This window comes from Oncorhynchus clarkii, unplaced genomic scaffold, assembly GCF_045791955.1.
Source record: "Oncorhynchus clarkii lewisi isolate Uvic-CL-2024 unplaced genomic scaffold, UVic_Ocla_1.0 unplaced_contig_4364_pilon_pilon, whole genome shotgun sequence".
Taxonomy (NCBI): domain Eukaryota; kingdom Metazoa; phylum Chordata; class Actinopteri; order Salmoniformes; family Salmonidae; genus Oncorhynchus; species Oncorhynchus clarkii.
In genome coordinates, this window is record NW_027261090.1 from 29,258 (window position 1) to 49,910 (window position 20,653).

Below are 20,653 nucleotides of genomic sequence, written 5' to 3' on the forward strand. Positions count from 1 at the left end.
TTGTTCTTCACTGACTAGTTAAATAAAGGTTAAATAAAATAAAAAAGAAATTGGAAACAGGAAACTTTTGAGCAGAAAAACCCAACAGGGTTGCAGTTCTTGACACAAACTGGTGCACCTGGCACCTACTACATGGACTCTACAGGGTGTTGAAACTGGTGCACCTGGCACCTACTACTATACCCCGTTTTCTCTGTATACATCAATGATGTTGCTCTTGCTGCTGGTGATTCTCTGATCCACCTCTACGCAGACGACACCGTTCTGTATACATCTGGCCCTTGTTTGGATACTGTGTTAACAAACCTTCAAACGAGCTTCAATGCCATAAAACACTTCTTCTGTAGCCTCCAACTGCTCTCAAACGCTAGTAAAACTAAATGTATGCTCTTCAATTGATCGCTGCCCGCACCCGCGGCCCGACTAGCATCACTACTCAGGACGGTTCTGACTTAGAATATGTGGACAACTAAAGCCTCCTCCACTCATGCTGCCAAACATACCCTTGTAAAACTGACTATACTACAGATCTTTGACTTCGCGATGTAATTGACAAAATAGCCTCCAACACTCTACCCAGCAAATTGGATGCAGTCTATCACAGCGACATCCATATACTACCCACCACTGCGACCTGTATGCTCTCGTTGGCTGGTCCTCGTTAGATATTCGTCGCCAAACCCACTGGCTCCAGGTCATCTATAAGTCTTTGCTAGTTAAAGCTCCGCCTTATCTCAGTTCACTGGTCACCATAGCAGCACCCATTGCATGCACTCCAGCAGGAATATTTCACTGGTCATCCCCAAAGCCAACACCTCTTTGGCCGCCTTTCCTTCCAGTTCTCCGCTGCCAATGACTGAAACGAATTGCAAAAATCACTGAAGTTGGAGACTCATATCTCCCTAACTTTAAGCGTCAGCTGTCAGAGCAGCTAACCGATCGCTGCATCTGTACACAGCCCATCTGTAAATAGCCTATCCAACCAACTACCTACCTCATCCCTATATTTGTTTTTGTCTTTCTGCTCTTTTGCACCCCAGTATTTCTACTTGCACATCCTCATCTGCACATAAATCACTCCAGTCTAAATTGCTAAATTGTAATTACTTCTCCACTATTAGCATATTTATTGCCTCCTTACTTCATTTGCACGCACTGTATACATATTTTTCTTTTGTGTTAATGACTGTACATTTGTTTATCCCACGTGTAAATCTGTGTTGTTTTTGTTGCACTGCTTTGCTTTATCTTTATCTTGTCGCAGTTGTAAATGAGAACTTGTTCTCAACTAGCCTACCTGGTTAAATAAAGGTGTTCTCAACTAGCCTACCTGGTTAAATAAAGGTGTTCTCAACTAGCCTACCTGGTTAAATAAAGGTGTTCTCAACTGGCCTACCCTGGTTAAATAAAGGTGTTCTCAACTAGCCTACCTGGTTAAATAAAGGTGTTCTCAACTGGCCTAACCTGGTTAAATAAAGGTGTTCTCAACTAGCCTACCTGGTTATATAAAGGTGTTCTCAACTGGCCTACCTGGTTAAATAAAGATGTTCTCAACTGGCCTACCTGGTTAAATAAAGGTGTTCTCAACTGGCCTACCTGGTTAAATAAAGGTGTTCTCAACTAGCCTACCTGGTTAAATAAAGGTGTTCTCAACTAGCCTACCTGGTTAAATAAAGGTGTTCTCAACTAGTCTACCTGGTTAAATAAAGGTGTTCTCAACTGGCCTACCTGGTTAAATAAAGGTGTTCTCAACTAGCCTACCTGGTTAAATAAAGGTGTTCTCAACTAGCCTACCTGGTTAAATAAAGGTGTTCTCAACTGGCCTACCTGGTTAAATAAAGGTGTTCTCAACTAGCCTACCTGGTTAAATAAAGGTGTTCTCAACTAGCCTACCTGGTTAAATAAAGGTGTTCTCAACTAGCCTACCTGGTTAAATAAAGGTGTTCTCAACTAGCCTACCTGGTTAAATAAAGGTGTTCTCAACTAGCCTACCTGGTTAAATAAAGGTGTTCTCAACTGGCCTACCTGGTTAAATAAAGGTGTTCTCAACTAGCCTACCTGGCTAAATAAAGGTGTTCTCAACTAGCCTACCTGGTTAAATAAAGGTGTTCTCAACTAGCCTACCTGGTTAAATAAAGGTGTTCTCAACTAGCCTACCTGGTTAAATAAAGGTGAAATTATGGAGTTTGATATGAGTCTGGAAGGAGAGTTTTCAGTCTAGCCAGACACCTAGGTATTTATAGTTGTCCACGTATTCTAGGTCAGAACCATCCAGAGTAGTGATGCTAGTCGGGCGGGCGGGTGCAGGCAGCGAACAGTTGAAAAGCATGCACTTGGTTTTACTAGCGTTTAAGAGTAGTTGGAGGCCACGGAAGGAGTGTTGTATGGCATTGAGCCTCGTTTGGAGGTTAGATAGCACAGTGTCCAAAGAGGGGCCAGATGTATACAGAATGGTGTCTTCTGCGTAGAGGTGGATCGGGGAATCAGGCGAGGCAGTCATTAGAGAAACCAAGGCTATTGAGTCTTCTGATAAGAATTCGGTGATTGACAGAGTCGAACGCCTTGGCCAGGTCGATGAAGACGGCTGCATAATGCTGTCTTTTATCAATGGCAGTTATGATGTCGTTTAGTACCTTGAGCGTGACTGAAGTGCACCCATGACCAGCTCGGAAACCGGATTGCACAGAGGAGAACGTACGGTGGGATTCTTTTCTTGGAGAGTTCATTCTTCCTGTCCACTAAAGTTACGGAGAAGCGTACAGGCTGTATGGACGGAGACCAACGGGTAGAATATTCACCATATTCAGCCATGTGTTTTTAAAAAAATGTTAAAGACAAATTATCTTACAATCTCTCATGTCTCTCTGGGAGAAGATCCGTACCCTGAGCTTGTCCACATTATTGTCCAGAGACTGTACATTAGCAAGCTATATAAGCGGTGGGTGGTTTGCCCTCCTAGGGAGTATGACTAGAATGCAGGCTCTTCTTCCTCTCCTTCGGCGGCATCATTTTGGTAGAGCGACCGGGATGAATGGAGCTGCCTCATATAGTCCAAACAATGGATCCAGGTCTGGGAAGCCGAATTTGTTTCACCGATCTAATGTCTAAACAATACTCCTTTATTAATCCAAGAGAATAAATACACTGCTCAAAAAAATAAAGGGAACACTAAAATAACACATCCTAGATCTGAATGAATGAAATATTCTTATGAAATACTTTTTTCTTTACATAGTTGAATGTGCTGACAACAAAATCACAAAATAATTATCAATGGAAATCAAATTTATCAACCCATGGAGGTCTGGATTTGGAGTCACACTCAAAATTAAAGTGGAAAACCACACTACAGGCTGATCCAACTTTGATGTAATGTCCTTAAAACAACGTGCCTGTATGACCTCCCTACAATGCCTGGGTATGTTCCTGATGAGGTGGCGGATGGTCTCCTGAGGGATCTCCTCCCAGACCTGGACTAAAGCATCCGCCAACTCCTGGACAGTCTGTGGTGCAACATGGCGTTGGTGGATGGAGTGAGACATGATGTCCCAGATGTGCTCAATTGGATTTAGGTCTGGGGAACGGGCAGGCCAGTCCATAGCATCAATGCCTTCCTCTTGCAGGAACTGATGACACACTCCAGCCACATGAGGTCTAGCATTGTCTTGCATTAGGAGGAACCCAGGGTCAACCGCACCAGCATATGGTCTCACAAGGGGTCTGAGGATCTCATCTCGGTACCTAATGGCAGTCAGGCTACCTCTGGCGAGCACATGGAGGGCTGTGCGGCCCCCCAAAGAAATGCCACCCCACACCATGACTGACCCACCGCCAAACCGGTCATGCTGGAGGATGTTGCAGGCAGCAGAACATTCTCCACGGCGTCCCAGACTCTGTCACGTCTGTCACGTGCTCAGTGTGAACCTGCTTTCATCTGTGAAGAGCACAGGGCGCCAGTGGCGAATTTGCCAATCTTGGTGTTCTCTGGCAAATGTCAAACGTCCTGCGCGGTGTTGGGCTGTAAGCACAACCCCCACCTGTGGACGTCGGGCCCTCATACCACCCTCATGGAGTCTGTTTCTGACCGTTTGAGCAGACACATGCACATTTGTGGCCTGCTGGAGGTCATTTTGCAGGGCTCTGGCAGTGCTCCTCCTTGCACAAAGGCGGAGGTAGCGGTCCTGCTGCTGCGTTGTTGCCCTCCTACGGCCTCCTCCACGTCTCCTGATGTACTGGCCTGTCTCCTGGTAGCGCCTCCATGCTCTGGACACTACGCTGACAGACACAGCAAACCTTCTTGCCACAGCTCGCATTGATGTACCATCCTGGATGAGCTGCACTACCTGAGCCACTTGTGTGGGTTGTAGACTTCGTCTCATGCTACCACTAGAGTGAAAGCACCGCCAACATTCAAAAGTGACCAAAACATCAGCCAGAAAGCATAGGAACTGAGAAGTGGTCTGTGATACCACCTGCAGAACCACTCCTTTATTGGGGGTGTCTTGCTAATTGCCTATAATTTCCACCAGTTGTATATTCCATTTGCACAACAGCATGTGAAACTTATTGTCAATCAGTGTTGCTTCCTAAGTGGACAGTTTGATTTCACAGAAGTGTGATTGACTTGGAGTTACATTGTGTTGTTTAAGTGTTCCCTTTATTTTTTTGAGCAGTGTATATCATTTTTTTTTACTGAAATATCACATTTACATAAGTATTTAGACCCTTTACTCAGTAATTTGTTGAAGCACCTTTGGCAGAGATTACAGCCTCTAGGGTATGACGCTACAAGCTTAGCACACAGGTATATGGGGAGTTTCTCCCATTCTTCTCTGAAAATCCTCTCAAGTTATGTCAGGTTGGAAGGGGAGCATTGCTGCACAGCTATTTTCAGGTCTCTGGCTGGTCCACTCAAGGAGCTCTGGCTGGGCCACTCAAGGAGCTCTAGCTGGGCCACTCAAGGACATTCCATAATTACAAAGCGAAAAAAGTTTTTTATACATTTTATAAAATGTATTTATGTTCCAATTCAGCATCGTTCACACCCTTTTAAGCCTTAGCCCCAACCATCTCTTTAAGAACTCCCATGTAAACAAATGGCCAACCGTCAGCATGGTTAATCATGGTTAGGGAGGATAATATCTGTCTCTACACCAGTTAGAGGAGGAGGTGATTAACACTGTCTCTATACCAGGTAGAGGTGGTGATTAACACTGTCTCTATACCAGTTAGAGGAGGTGGTGATGAACACTGTCTCTATACCAGTTAGAGGAGGAGGAGGTGATTAACACTGTCTCTATACCAGGTAGAGGTGGTGATTAACACTGTCTCTATACCAGTTAGAGGAGGAGGAGGTGATTAACACCGTCTCTATACCAGTTAGAGGAGGAGGTGGTGATTAACACTGTCTCTATACCAGTTAGAGGAGGAGGAGGTGATTAACACTGTGTCTATACCAGGTAGAGGAGGAGGTGATTAACACTGTCTCTATAGCAGTTAGAGGAGGAGGTGATTAACACAGTCTCCAAAACAGTTAGAGGAGGTGATTAACACTGTCTCTATACCAGTTAGAGGAGGAGGAGGTGATTAACACTGTCTCTATACCAGTTAGAGGAGGAGGAGGTGATTAACACTGTCTCTATACCAGTTAGAGGAGGAGGAGGTGATTAACACTGTCTCTATACCAGTTAGAGGAGGAGGTGGTGATTAACACTGTCTCTATACCAGTTAGAGGAGGAGGAGGTGATTAACACTGTCTCTATACCAGTTAGAGGAGGTGGTGATTAACACTGTCTCTATACCAGGTAGAGGAGGAGGTGGTGATTAACACTGTCTCTATACCAGTTAGAGGAGGTGGTGATTAACACTGTCTCTATACAAGTTAGAGGAGGAGGAGGTGATTAACACTGTCTCTATACCAGTTAGAGGAGAAGGGGGTGATTAACGCTGTCTCTATACCAATTAGAGGAGGAGCTGGTGATTAACACTGTCTCTATACCAGTTAGAGGATGAGGAGGTGATTAACACTGTCTCTATACCAGTTAGAGGAGGTGGTGATGAACACTGTCTCTATACCAGTTAGAGGAGGAGGAGGTGGTGATTAACACTGTCTCTATACCAGTTAGAGGAGGAGGAGGTGATTAACACTGTCTCTATACCAGTTAGAGGAGGAGGAGGTGATTAACACTGTCTCTATACCAGTTAGAGGAGGTGGAGGTGATTAATACTGTCTCTATACCAGTTAGAGGAGGAGGAGGTGATTAACACTGTCTCTATACCAGTTAGAGGAGGTGGTGATGAACACTGTCTCTATACCAGTTAGAGGAGGAGGAGGTGATTAACACTGTCTCTATACCAGTTAGAGGAGGAGGAGGTGATTAACAATGTCTCTATACCAGTTAGAGGAGGAGGTTGTGATTAACACTGTCTCTATACCAGTTAGAGGAGGAGGTGATTAACACAGTCTCTATACCAGTTAGAGGAGGAGGTGATTAACACTGTCTCTATACCAGTTAGAGGAGGATGAGGTGATTAACACTGTCTCTATACCAGTTAGAGGGGGGGGAGGTGATTAACACTGTCTCTATACCAGGTAGAGGAGGAGGAGGTGATTAACACTGTCTCTATACCAGTTAGAGGAGGAGGTGGTGATTAACACTGTCTCTATACCAGTTAGAGGAGGAGGTGGTGATTAACACTGTCTCTATACCAGTTAGAGGAAGAGGAGGTGATTAACACTGTCTCTATACCAGTTAGAGGAGGAGGTGATTAACACTGTCTTTATACCAGTTAGAGGAGGAGGTGGTGATTAACACTGTCTCTATACCAGTTAGAGGAGGAGGTGGTGATTAACACTGTCTCTATACCAGTTAGAGGAGGAGGTGATTAACACAGTCTCTATACCAGTTAGAGGAGGTGGTGATTAACACTGTCTCCATACCAGTTAGAGGAGGTGGTGATTAACACTGTCTCTATACCAGGCAGAGGAGGAGGTGATTAACACTGTCTCTATACCAGGTAGAGGAGGAGGAGGTGGTGATTAACACTGTCTCTATACCAGTTAGAGGAGGAGGTGATTAACACTGTCTCTATACCAGGCAGAGGAGGAGGTGATTAACACTGTCTCTACACCAGTTAGAGGAGGAGGAGTTGATTAACACTGTCTCTATACCAGTTAGAGGAGGAGGAGGTGATTAACACTGTCTCTATACCAGTTAGAGGAGGAGGAGGTGATTAACACTGTCTCTATACCAGTTAGAGGAGGATGTGATTAACACTGTCTCTATACCAGTTAGAGGAGGAGGAGGTGATTAACACTGTCTCTATACCAGGTAGAGGAGGTGGTGATTAACACTGTCTCTATACCAGGTAGAGGAGGAGGTGATTAACACTGTCTCTATACCAGGTAGAGGAGGAGGTGATTAACACTGTCTCTATACCAGGTAGAGGAGGAGGTGATTAACACTGTCTCTATACCAGTTAGAGGAGGTGGTGATTAACACTGTCTCTATACCAGTTAGAGGAGGAGGTGGTGATTAACTCTGTCTCTATACCAGGTAGAGGAGGAGGAGGTGATTAACACTGTCTCTATACCAGTTAGAGGAGGAGGTGATTAACACTGTCTCTACACCAGTTAGAGGAGGTGGTGATTAACACTGTCTCTATACCAGTTAGAGGAGGTGGTGATTAACACTGTCTCTATACCAGTTAGAGGAGGAGGAGGTGATGAACACTGTCTCTATACCAGTTAGAGGAGGAGGTGATTAACACTGTCTCTATACCAGTTAGAGGAGGAGGTGATTAACACTGTCTCTATACCAGTTAGAGGAGGAGGAGGTGATGAACACTGTCTCTATACCAGTTAGAGGAGGAGGTGATTAACACTGTCTCTATACCAGTTAGAGGAGGTGGTGATGAACACTGTCTCTATACCAGTTAGAGGAGGAGGAGGTGGTGATTAACACTGTCTCTATACCAGTTAGAGGAGGAGGAGGTGATTAACACTGTCTCTATACCAGTTAGAGGAGGAGGAGGTGATTAACACTGTCTCTATACCAGTTAGAGGAGGTGGAGGTGATTAATACTGTCTCTATACCAGTTAGAGGAGGAGGAGGTGATTAACACTGTCTCTATACCAGTTAGAGGAGGTGGTGATGAACACTGTCTCTATACCAGTTAGAGGAGGAGGAGGTGATTAACACTGTCTCTATACCAGTTAGAGGAGGAGGAGGTGATTAACAATGTCTCTATACCAGTTAGAGGAGGAGGTTGTGATTAACACTGTCTCTATACCAGTTAGAGGAGGAGGAGGTGATTAACACTGTCTCTATACCAGTTAGAGGGGGGGGGGGTGATTAACACTGTCTCTATACCAGGTAGAGGAGGAGGAGGTGATTAACACTGTCTCTATACCAGTTAGAGGAGGAGGTGGTGATTAACACTGTCTCTATACCAGTTAGAGGAGGAGGTGGTGATTAACACTGTCTCTATACCAGTTAGAGGAGGAGGAGGTGATTAACACTGTCTCTATACCAGTTAGAGGAGGAGGTGATTAACACTGTCTTTATACCAGTTAGAGGAGGAGGTGGTGATTAACACTGTCTCTATACCAGTTAGAGGAGGAGGTGGTGATTAACACTGTCTCTATACCAGTTAGAGGAGGAGGTGATTAACACAGTCTCTATACCAGTTAGAGGAGGTGGTGATTAACACTGTCTCCATACCAGTTAGAGGAGGTGGTGATTAACACTGTCTCTATACCAGGCAGAGGAGGAGGTGATTAACACTGTCTCTATACCAGGTAGAGGAGGAGGAGGTGGTGATTAACACTGTCTCTATACCAGTTAGAGGAGGAGGTGATTAACACTGTCTCTATACCAGGCAGAGGAGGAGGTGATTAACACTGTCTCTACACCAGTTAGAGGAGGAGGAGTTGATTAACACTGTCTCTATACCAGTTAGAGGAGGAGGAGGTGATTAACACTGTCTCTATACCAGTTAGAGGAGGAGGAGGTGATTAACACTGTCTCTATACCAGTTAGAGGAGGATGTGATTAACACTGTCTCTATACCAGTTAGAGGAGGAGGAGGTGATTAACACTGTCTCTATACCAGGTAGAGGAGGTGGTGATTAACACTGTCTCTATACCAGGTAGAGGAGGAGGTGATTAACACTGTCTCTATACCAGGTAGAGGAGGAGGTGATTAACACTGTCTCTATACCAGGTAGAGGAGGAGGTGATTAACACTGTCTCTATACCAGTTAGAGGAGGTGGTGATTAACACTGTCTCTATACCAGTTAGAGGAGGAGGTGGTGATTAACTCTGTCTCTATACCAGGTAGAGGAGGAGGAGGTGATTAACACTGTCTCTATACCAGTTAGAGGAGGAGGTGATTAACACTGTCTCTACACCAGTTAGAGGAGGTGGTGATTAACACTGTCTCTATACCAGTTAGAGGAGGTGGTGATTAACACTGTCTCTATACCAGTTAGAGGAGGAGGAGGTGATGAACACTGTCTCTATACCAGTTAGAGGAGGAGGTGATTAACACTGTCTCTATACCAGTTAGAGGAGGAGTAGGTGATTAACACTGTCTCTTTACCAGTTAGAGGAGGTGGTGATTAACCCTGTCTCTATACTAGGTAGAGGAGGAGGTGAAGACAGCTCAGAGAGTGAGCTGCAGTGCTGAGTTGGGTCATGTTTATTAGCTGGGTCTTGTTTATTAGGTGGGTCATGTTCATTAGCTGGGTCATGTTTATTAGGTGGGTCATGTTCAATAGCTGGGTCATGTTTATTAGGTGGGTCATGTTCATTAGCTGGGTCATGTTTTTTAGGTGGGTCATGTCCAATAGGTGGGCCATGCTCATTAGGTTACAGGGAATAACTAAGGGTTAATGGAGTCGGAGACGGAGGCTAAGTGCCAAATGGCACTCTATTCCCTATTTAGCGAACTACCTTTGGCCGGGGCATGTGGGGGCATAGGGAAAAGGGTGCCATTTAAGTCCCATGCTGAGAGACCAGATCGAGACATAATGAAGCCGAGGATCCTCTCTCTCTCTCTCTCTGTTGTCTCTGGCCTACAAGTGTTAATTATCTCGTAAATTAAATCAATCAATTAATCACAGTAAATTACAGTTGTAGCTAGAACTGCAAAGGGATTGTGGACTGAATACCAAGTTAAAACCAGAGGACAGATCACTGGAGGCTGCAGTAAATTAATTGATTCATTAGTCACACCACTACTTTTAGTCTGACAAATAAAGCTTACTTGGCCAAGTGCTAGTGTCACCACCGTCGTTTAAATAATCGGACCAAGGCGCAGCGTGAGTAGAGTTCCACATATTTATTACAGTGAAACTTCAAAACAACAAAGATTTAACAAAAGTGCAGTATGTAGCGCACATAGGCACTCATACAAACAATATCCCACATTGCAGGTGGGAAAAGGGACACACTAAGTATGATCCCCAATTAGAGGCAACGATCGTCAGCTGCCTCCAATTGGGAACCATACCCACACACCAACATAGAACTATAATAACTAGAAAAAAAACCTAGTCACGCTCTGACCTATTACACCATGGTGAACCCCCAGGGCGTGACAGCTAGTCTCTTCTGACAGCCTCTAGCCAAGCGCTAGTCTCTTCTGACAGCCTCTAGCCAAGCGCTAGTCTCTTCTGACAGCCTCTAGCCAAGCGCTAGTCTCTTCTGACAGCCTCTAGCCAAGCGCTAGTCTCTTCTGACAGCCTCTAGCCAAGCGCTAGTCTCTTCTGACAGCCTCTAGCCAAGCGCTAGTCTCTTCTGACAGCCTCTAGCCAAGTGCTAGTCTCTTCTGACAGCTTCTAGCCACGTGCTGGTCTCTTCTGACTACCTCTAGCCAAGCAAGTTTCTTCAGCCAGTCTAGCCAAGCATCTCATCTGACAACCCTACGGGCACTGGGACTCTTATATTATTATCCATTGACAAGACAGGATACCCCGGTATAGTCTTGGTTTACATCCCAAATGGCACTCTATTCCCTTTATAGTGCATGACTTTTGACCAGGGCCCATAGGGCACAATATAGGGGATAGTGTCTAACATGCCTACCACTTTGAAGATGCAATATATTTTTATTGTGAAACAAAAAATAAATAAGACAAAAAAAAGAATACTTGAGCGTGCATTATTATTCACACCCCCAAAGTCAATACTTTGTAGAGCCACCTTTTGCAGCAATTACAGCTGCAAGTCTCTTGGGGTATGTCTCTATAAGCTTGGCACATCTAGCCACTGGGATTTCTGCACATTCTTCAAGGCAATACTGCCTTGACCTCGAGCCTGTCTGCCCTGACCTTTCTGCCTGCCCTGACCTCGAGCCTGTCTGCCCTGACCTCGAGCCTGTCTGCCCTGACCTCGAGCCTATCTGCCCTGACCCGAAGCCTATCTGCCCTGACCTCGAGCCTATCTGCCACTCTGTACCTCCTGGACCATTCTCTTGCCTACCCCTTTTGGATGTAATAAATATCAAAGACTCAAACACAGTACTGTACCTATATACCTGACTTCCGGCGCCGACAGAGATGGCCGCCTCGCTTCGCGTTCCTAGGAAACTATGCAGTTTTTTTTTTTTTTTTTGTTTTTTTACGTGTTATTTCTTACATTAGTACCCCAGGTCATCTTAGGTTTCATTACATACAGTCGAGAAGAACTACTGAATATAAGATCAGCATCAACTCACCATCAGTACGACCAAGAATATGTTTTTCGCGACGCGGATCCTGTGTTCTGCCTTACAAACAGGACAAAGGAGTGGATCCTATGCAGCGACCCAAAAAAACGACTCCGAAAAAGAGGGAAACGAGGCGGTCTTCTGGTCAGACTCCGGAGACGGGCACACCGTGCACCACTCCCTAGCATTCTTCTTGCCAATGTCCAGTCTCTTGACAACAAGGTTGATGAAATCCGAGCAAGGGTAGCATTCCAGAGGGACATCAGAGACTGTAACGTTCTTTGCTTCACGGAAACGTGGCTCACTGGAGAGACGCTATCCGAGGCGGTGCAGCCAACGGGTTTCTCCACGCATCGCGCAGACAGAAACAAACATCTTTCTGGTAAGAAGAGGGGCGGGGGCGTATGCCTTATGACTAACGTGACATGGTGTGATGAAAGAAACATACAGGAACTCAAATCCTTCTGTTCACCTGATTTAGAATTCCTCACAATCAAATGTAGACCGCATTATCTACCAAGAGAATTCTCTTCGATTATAATCACAGCCGTATATATCCCCCCCCAAGCAGACACATCGATGGCTCTGAATGAACTTTATTTGACTCTTTGCAAACTGGACAAAATTTATCCGGAGGCTGCATTCATTGTAGCTGGGGATTTTAACAAGGCTAATCTGAAAACAGATTAAATTTTATCAGCATATCGATTGCGCAACCAGGGGTGGAAAGACCTTGGATCATTGTTACTCTAACTTCCGCAACGCATATAAGGCCCTGCCCTGCCCCCCTTTCGGAAAAGCTGACCACGACTCCATTTTGTTGATCCCTGCCTACAGACAGAAACTAAAACAAGAGGCTCCCACGCTGAGGTCTGTCCAACGCTGGTCCGACCAAGCTGACTCCACACTCCAAGACTGCTTCCATCACGTGGACTGGGACATGTTTCATATTGCGTCAGACAACAACATTGACGAATACGCTGATTCGGTGTGCGAGTTCATTAGAATGTGCGTTGAAGATGTCGTTCCCATAGCAACGATTAAAACATTCCCTAACCAGAAACCGTGGATTGATGGCAGCATTCGCGTGAAACTGAAAGCGCGAACCACTGCTTTTAATCAGGGCAAGGTGTCTGGTAACATGACCGAATACAAACAGTGCAGCTATTCCCTCCGCAAGGCTATCAAACAAGCTAAGCGTCAGTACAGAGACAAAGTAGAATCTCAATTCAACGGCTCAGACACAAGAGGCATGTGGCAGGGTCTACAGTCAATCACGGACTACAGGAAGAAATCCAGCCCAGTCACGGACCAGGATGTCCTGCTCCCAGGCAGACTAAATAACTTTTTTGCCCGCTTTGAGGACAATACAGTGCCACTGACACGGCCTGCAACGAAAACATGCGGTCTCTCCTTCACTGCAGCCGAGGTGAGTAAGACATTTAAACGTGTTAACCCTCGCAAGGCTGCAGGCCCAGAAGGCATCCCCAGCCGCGCCCTCAGAGCATGCGCAGACCAGCTGGCCGGTGTGTTTACGGACATATTCAATCAATCTCTATACCAGTCTGCTGTTCCCACATGCTTCAAGAGGGCCACCATTGTTCCTGTTCCCAAGAAAGCTAAGGTAACTGAGCTAAACGACTACCGCCCAGTAGCACTCACTTCCGTCATCATGAAGTGCTTTGAGAGACTAGTCAAGGACCATATCACCTCCACCCTACCTGACACCCTAGACCCACTCCAATTTGCTTACCGCCCAAATAGGTCCACAGACGATGCAATCTCAACCACACTGCACACTGCCCTAACCCATCTGGACAAGAGGAATACCTATGTGAGAATGCTGTTCATTGACTACAGCTCAGCATTCAACACCATAGTACCCTCCAAGCTCGTCATCAAGCTCGAGACCCTGGGTCTCGACCCCGCCCTGTGCAACTGGGTACTGGACTTCCTGACGGGCCGCCCCCAGGTGGTGAGGGTAGGCAACAACATCTCCTCCCCGCTGATCCTCAACACTGGGGCCCCACAAGGGTGCGTTCTGAGCCCTCTCCTGTACTCCCTGTTCACCCACGACTGCGTGGCCACGCACGCCTCCAACTCAATCATCAAGTTTGCGGACGACACAACAGTGGTAGGCTTGATTACCAACAACGACGAGACGGCCTACAGGGAGGAGGTGAGGGCCCTCGGAGTGTGGTGTCAGGAAAATAACCTCACACTCAACGTCAACAAAACTAAGGAGATGATTGTGGACTTCAGGAAACAGCAGAGGGAACACCCCCCTATCCACATCGATGGAACAGTAGTGGAGAGGGTAGCAAGTTTTAAGTTCCTCGGCATACACATCACAGACAAACTGAATTGGTCCACTCACACAGACAGCATTGTGAAGAAGGCGCAGCAGCGCCTCTTCAACCTCAGGAGGCTGAAGAAATTTGGCTTGTCACCAAAAGCACTCACAAACTTCTACAGATGCACAATCGAGAGCATCCTGGCGGGCTGTATCACCGCCTGGTTCGGCAACTGCTCCGCCCTCAACCGTAAGGCTCTCCAGAGGGTAGTGAGGTCTGCACAACGCATCACCGGGGGCAAACTACCTGCCCTCCAGGACACCTACACAACCCGATGTCACAGGAAGGCCATAAAGATCATCAAGGACATCAACCACCCGAGCCACTGCCTGTTCACCCCGCTATCATCCAGAAGGCGAGGTCAGTACAGGTGCATCAAAGCTGGAAACCGAGAGACTGAAAAACAGCTTCTATCTCAAGGCCATCAGACTGTTAAACAGCCACCACTAACATTAAATGGCTGCTGCCAACACACTGACACTGACTCAACTCCAGCCACTTTAATAATGGGAATTGATGGGAAATGATGTAAATATATCACTAGCCACTTTAAACAATGCTACCTTATATAATGTTACTTACCCTACATTATTCATCTCATATGCATACGTATATACTGTACTCTATATCATCGACTGTATCCTTATGTAATACATGTATCTCTAGCCACTTTAACTATGCCACTTTTTTTACATACTCATCTCATATGTATATACTGTACTCGATACCATCTACTGTATCTTGACTATGCTGCTCTGTACCATCACTCATTCATATATCCTTATGTACATATTCTTTATCCCCTCACACTGTGTACAAGACAGTAGTTTTGGAATTGTTAGTTAGATTACTTGTTGGTTATTACTGCATTGTCGGAACTAGAAGCACAAGCATTTCGCTACACTCGCATTAACATCTGCTAACCATGTGTATGTGACAAATAAAATTTGATTTGATTTGAATACAATTTGATTTGATTTGATTTGATTTTGATTTAATTGGCTTATAGAGAGCAGAGAGAATGCTTGGAGAAAGTGATTGGTTAATTTACAAAGTCACATGACATATCAAATGTTTTTTGTCAAATGTGCCGAATACAACAAGTGAAGACCTTACCGTGAAATGCTTACTTACAAGCCCTTTAACAACAGTGCAGTTCAAGAGTTAAGAAAATATTCATATTTAATCTGATCACCTGACAACGACGAGACAGCCTAGAAGGTCAGAGAACTGGCAGTGTGGTGCCAGGACAACAACCTCTCCCTCAATCTGAGCAAGACAAAGGAGCTGATCGTGGACTACATGAAAAGGCATACCGAACAGGCCTCCATTAACATCAATGGAGCTGAAGTGGAGCGGGTCGAAAGTTTCAAGTTCCTTGGCGTCCACATCACCAACAAACTATCATGGTCCAAACACACCAAGACAGTCGTGAAGAGGGCACAACAAAACCTTTCCCCCCTTTGGAGAAAAGATTTGGCATGGGTCCCCATATCCTCAAAAAGTTCTACAGCTGCACCATCGAGAGCATCCTGACCAGTCACCGCCTGGTATGGCAACTGTTCAACATCTAACCATAAGGCGTTACAGAGGGTAATGTGTACGGCCCAGTACATCACTGGGGCCAAGCTTCCTGCAATCCAGTACCTATATAATAGGCGGTGTCAAAAGAGAGCCCATAAAATTGTCAGAGACTCCAATCACCCAAGTCATAGACTGTTTTCTCTGCTACCGCAGGTCAAGCGGTACCAGAGCGCCAAGTCTAGGTCCAAGAGGCTCCTTAACAGCTTCTACCCCCAAGCCATAAGACTGCTGAATAATTAATCAAATGGCCACCGGGCTATTACACCGGGCTTCCATTTGTTTTGTACACTGCTGTTACTTGCTGTTAATTATCTATGCATAGTCACTTTACCCCAACCTACGTGTACAAATTACCTCGACTAACCTGTACCCCCGCACATTGACTTGGTTCCGGTACCCCGTGTATATAGCTTCGTTATTGTTATGTCATTTTATTGTGTTAGTTTATATTTATTGTGTTAGTTTTTATAGGATATCCCTACCGGCCAAACCCTCCCTAACCTGGACGACACTAGGCCAATTGTGCATCGCCCCATGGACCTCCCAGTCGCGGCCGGCTGCGACAGAGACTCTCGAACCCAGAGTCTCTGGTGGCACAGCTTGCACTGTGATGCAGTGCCTTAGACCACTGTGCCACCCGGGAGGCATGAGAGTTACTTTTCTAAAAGAACACAGAGCATTTTCATTAATGGAAACCTCTCTAATGCAAATTGTGTTGAATGTGGCGTACCGCAGGGAAGCCGGCTTGGACCATTATTGATTTGTTTTTACTAATGACCTTCCACAGACCCTGACCTTCACAGCATTGGGATAGAGGTACAGATGCACTGGAGAAGCATCACGTGTGTGTGTGTGTGTGTGTGTGTGTGTGTGTGTGTGTGTGTGTGTGTGTGTGTGTGTATGTGTGTGTGTGTGTGTGTGTGTGTGTGTGTGTGTGTGTGTGTGTGTGTGTGTGTGTGTGTAGGTGTGTGTGTGTGTGTGTGTGATAATAGCAGATCCGTAATGCCAGATGTATTTACTGAGGAGTCTTATTAACTTACAGCTTCCAAACTTAAGAGGACAGGCGTGGGCATCCATGGGGAAGTCCTCTAACTGCATGGGGCATTCTGCTGAGATGGTTAACCTGGAGAGACATCAGAGATTAGAAATTATATTGTGATCGTGATTCATTACAATTATTAACCTTTCTGGCGCAGGGTTTCCGCTAGCGACCCACCATGACAACATCCGGTGAAATTGCAGAGCGCCAGATTCAAAATACAGAAATAGTCATAATAAACATTCATAAAATATACAAGTGTTATACATCGGCTAAAAGATGAACTTCTTGTTAATCCAGCCGGTTTGTCAGATTTCAAATAGGATTTACTGTGAAAGCATACCATGCGATTATCTGAGGACAGCGCCCCGCATACAAAACAAGTTTGCGGACGACACAACAGTGGTAGGCTTGATTACCAACAACGACGAGACGGCCTACAGGGAGGAGGTGAGGGCCCTCGGAGTGTGGTGTCAGGAAAATAACCTCACACTCAACGTCAACAAAACTAAGGAGATGATTGTGGACTTCAGGAAACAGCAGAGGGAACACCCCCCTATCCACATCGATGGAACAGTAGTGGAGAGGGTAGCAAGTTTTAAGTTCCTCGGCATACACATCACAGACAAACTGAATTGGTCCACTCACACAGACAGCATTGTGAAGAAGGCGCAGCAGCGCCTCTTCAACCTCAGGAGGCTGAAGAAATTCGGCTTGTCACCAAAAGCACTCACAAACTTCTACAGATGCACAATCGAGAGCATCCTGGCGGGCTGTATCACCGCCTGGTACGGCAACTGCTCCGCCCTCAACCGTAAGGCTCTCCAGAGGGTAGTGAGGTCTGCACAACGCATCACCGGGGGCAAACTACCTGCCCTCCAGGACACCTACACCACCCGATGTCACAGGAAGGCCATAAAGATCATCAAGGACATCAACCACCCGAGCCACTGCCTGTTCACCCCGCTATCATCCAGAAGGCGAGGTCAGTACAGGTGCATCAAAGCTGGGACCGAGAGACTGAAAAACAGCTTCTATCTCAAGGCTATCAGACTGTTAAACAGCCACCACTAACATTGAGTGGCTGCTGCCAACACACTGACACTGACTCAACTCCAGCCACTTTAATAATGGGAATTGATGGGAAATGATGTAAATATATCACTAGCCACTTTAAACAATGCTACCTTATATAATGTTACTTACCCTACATTATTCATCTCATATGCATACGTATATACTGTACTCTATATCATCGACTGTATCCTTATGTAATACATGTATCACTAGCCACTTTAACTATGCCACTTTGTTTACATACTCATCTCATATGTATATACTGTACTCGATACAATCTACTGTATCTGCCTATGCTGCTCTGTACCATCACTCATTCATATATCCTTATGTACATATTCTTTATCCCCTCACACTGTGTACAAGACAGTAGTTTTGGAATTGCTAGTTAGATTACTTGTTGGTTATTACTGCATTGTCGGAACTAGAAGCACAAGCATTTCGCTACACTCGCATTAACATCTGCTAACCATGTGTATGTGACAAATAAAATTTGATTTGATTTGATTTGATTTGAAAACCATGAAAAACATTTTCCAACCAAACAGATGCATCACAAAAGTCAGAAATAGCGATAAAATAAATAAAATAAATCGCTTACCTTTGAAGATCTTCATCTTTCCGCAATCCCAAAGGTCTCAGTTACACAATGAATGGTTGTTGTTTTTTCCGATAAAGTCCTTCTTTATATCCCAAAATTGTCCGTTTGTTTGGCGCATTTGATTCAGAAATACACTGGTTCCAACTCGCCTAACATGCCTACAAAGGATCTAATAAGTTATCTGTAAACTTGGTCCAAACATTTCAAACAACGTTTCTAATCCAACCTCAGGTACCCTAAAATGTAAATAATCGATAAGACGTTTCCAATACCGGAGGAAAACAACAAGGAGGTCTCATTCACACGCACCAACAGACTAGAGTCCACCTGAGTGACACTTAGAAAGAAAATTATTTTTTCTACAAAAAAAAGACTGTTGACATCTAGTGGAAGCCATAGGAACTGCAATCTGGGTCCTAATAATTCCGCTTCTCCATTGAAAAGAATTGGAATGACCTCAACAACAAAAAAATCCTGGATGGATTGTCCTCAGGGTTTTGCCTTCCAAAATCAGTTCTGTTATACTCACAGACATTATTTTAACAGTTTTAGAAACTTTAGAGTGTTTTCTATCCAATACTACCATGCATATGCATATCCTAGGTTCCGGGCCTGAGTAACAGGCAGTTTACTTTGGGCACCTCAGTCACCCAAACTTCTGAATACTGCCCTCTAAGAAGTTCTAAATAATCATCATATCATCAGTTGCTCAACTCCATTTCACCAATGATTCCATTACTATGTCAGAGCACGGTGTTAATAGACAAATTGCCGTGTTACTACAAAACCAGAAGAGCAATTTATGCTTTGACATGATTAACCTAGAGAAGTTACAAGACAACATCATGATTATTTTACAATTCATCATCGTCATCACTATTACATTTTTTATGATAACATTCAACCATTTAGATTTAGATCACAATGTGTGATTTTATAGAGAAACAGGAACAAAATCCTGCATTATTTGCTATAAGAGGTCAAAACATTTACATCATGGAGACTTCTTGCGTCTTCTGTTAATAAGAATATTTAGAGATAACAAAGAGACGTTCATTGCCCGAGAAGTTTGTGCCATTTAACACTATAAACCAAATATAGGGCCCTTTAACCCTATAAAGACTCCACAAGTGGTCTCCTGATGTAGTTGAAGTGTTGTTGTGGACTTACAACATCCAATATTAGTTGGTTTTTTAAGTGTGATTTTGAGAGCAAAAACATGAAAAAAAATGGGAAAAACAGAAAACTGGAAGAAACACATTTTAGCTAAAATACAGCTCTTCTCTCTTTTCTCTCTCTACCTCTTTATCCCTGTCTATCTCTGTCATTTGCTCACTCAATAAATCATAGGTGGATTTGAGTTGGAATGCCATGTGATCTCATGGGAACAGCATTCCAAGAGCTGTATCAAAACAGCGTAACAGTATCCCATCTGAAAACTGGTGATCCTAGACTGCCATCTACTGGAGATAGTTCATCATCATCATCACCTGGCTTTCCAAAAGCGGTCCACTAAGATCTGCATCAGCATTATTTAGTCTACCAGCTCCTACATCCGATGGTATATACAGGTATGTCTCTGTTCATAATGTGGTCCAATCAAATACAACAATGTTCCCCAGCCCATATATGAACATTTTGTTCAAATAAATCTTAAAATGTAATCGGACATCGATCATTTGTGGTTTTAAACTAAGTTCCCTTTGTAAAACATTGGAGTAAGAATCCCCACAGGAAGTAGAGGAGAGGACACACGTCTGGTAAATTAAGTATTTGCTCAGATATTGAGCCGACGCGTTGATTGGTTCTTTCAAACGTAATTTTTTTCCCTTGAGGAAGCGGGGGCTCAGGAGGTGTGAGGAAGCGGGGGCTCAGGAGGTGTGAGGCTGTGCTTGTGGGTGTTTGAGTTTGAGTGACAAGGGCACGGAGGGGGCGGGTGCTCAGGGTGTGTGTGGCTGTGGGTGTTTGAGTTTGAGTGAGAAAGGCATAGAGGAGAAACAACCAGTAAAAGCACAGTGCCCTTCATTATCAATACACATCAAAACATTATTTCCAGAATCTAGGTGTTTGCCAGACTAAATAAGAGCACACCTCCTCAATCTATTGTCCTACACCTCCCTCTAGTGGACTACACAGGAACTACACATCTGGTGGTCTACACAGGAACTACACCTCCCTCTGGTGGGCTACACAGGAACTACACCTTCATCTGGTGGACTACACTGGAACTACACCTCCCTCTGGTGGACGACACAGGAACTACACCTCCCTCTGGTGGACTACAC

At 44.9% G+C, this 20,653-nt stretch overlaps 1 protein-coding gene across 1 annotated transcript in view; it reads right to left on the reverse strand.

The window, feature by feature from the left end:
* Window positions 1-20,653, reverse strand: part of LOC139404712 (gamma-aminobutyric acid receptor subunit alpha-5-like) — a 66,215-nt gene that overhangs the window by 24,384 nt on the left and 21,178 nt on the right. Inside the window, exon 5 of the mRNA XM_071147344.1 lies at window positions 16,692-16,774. Coding sequence (XP_071003445.1) covers window positions 16,692-16,774 — 83 coding nt within the window. The remainder of the gene's footprint in view (window positions 1-16,691; window positions 16,775-20,653) is intronic.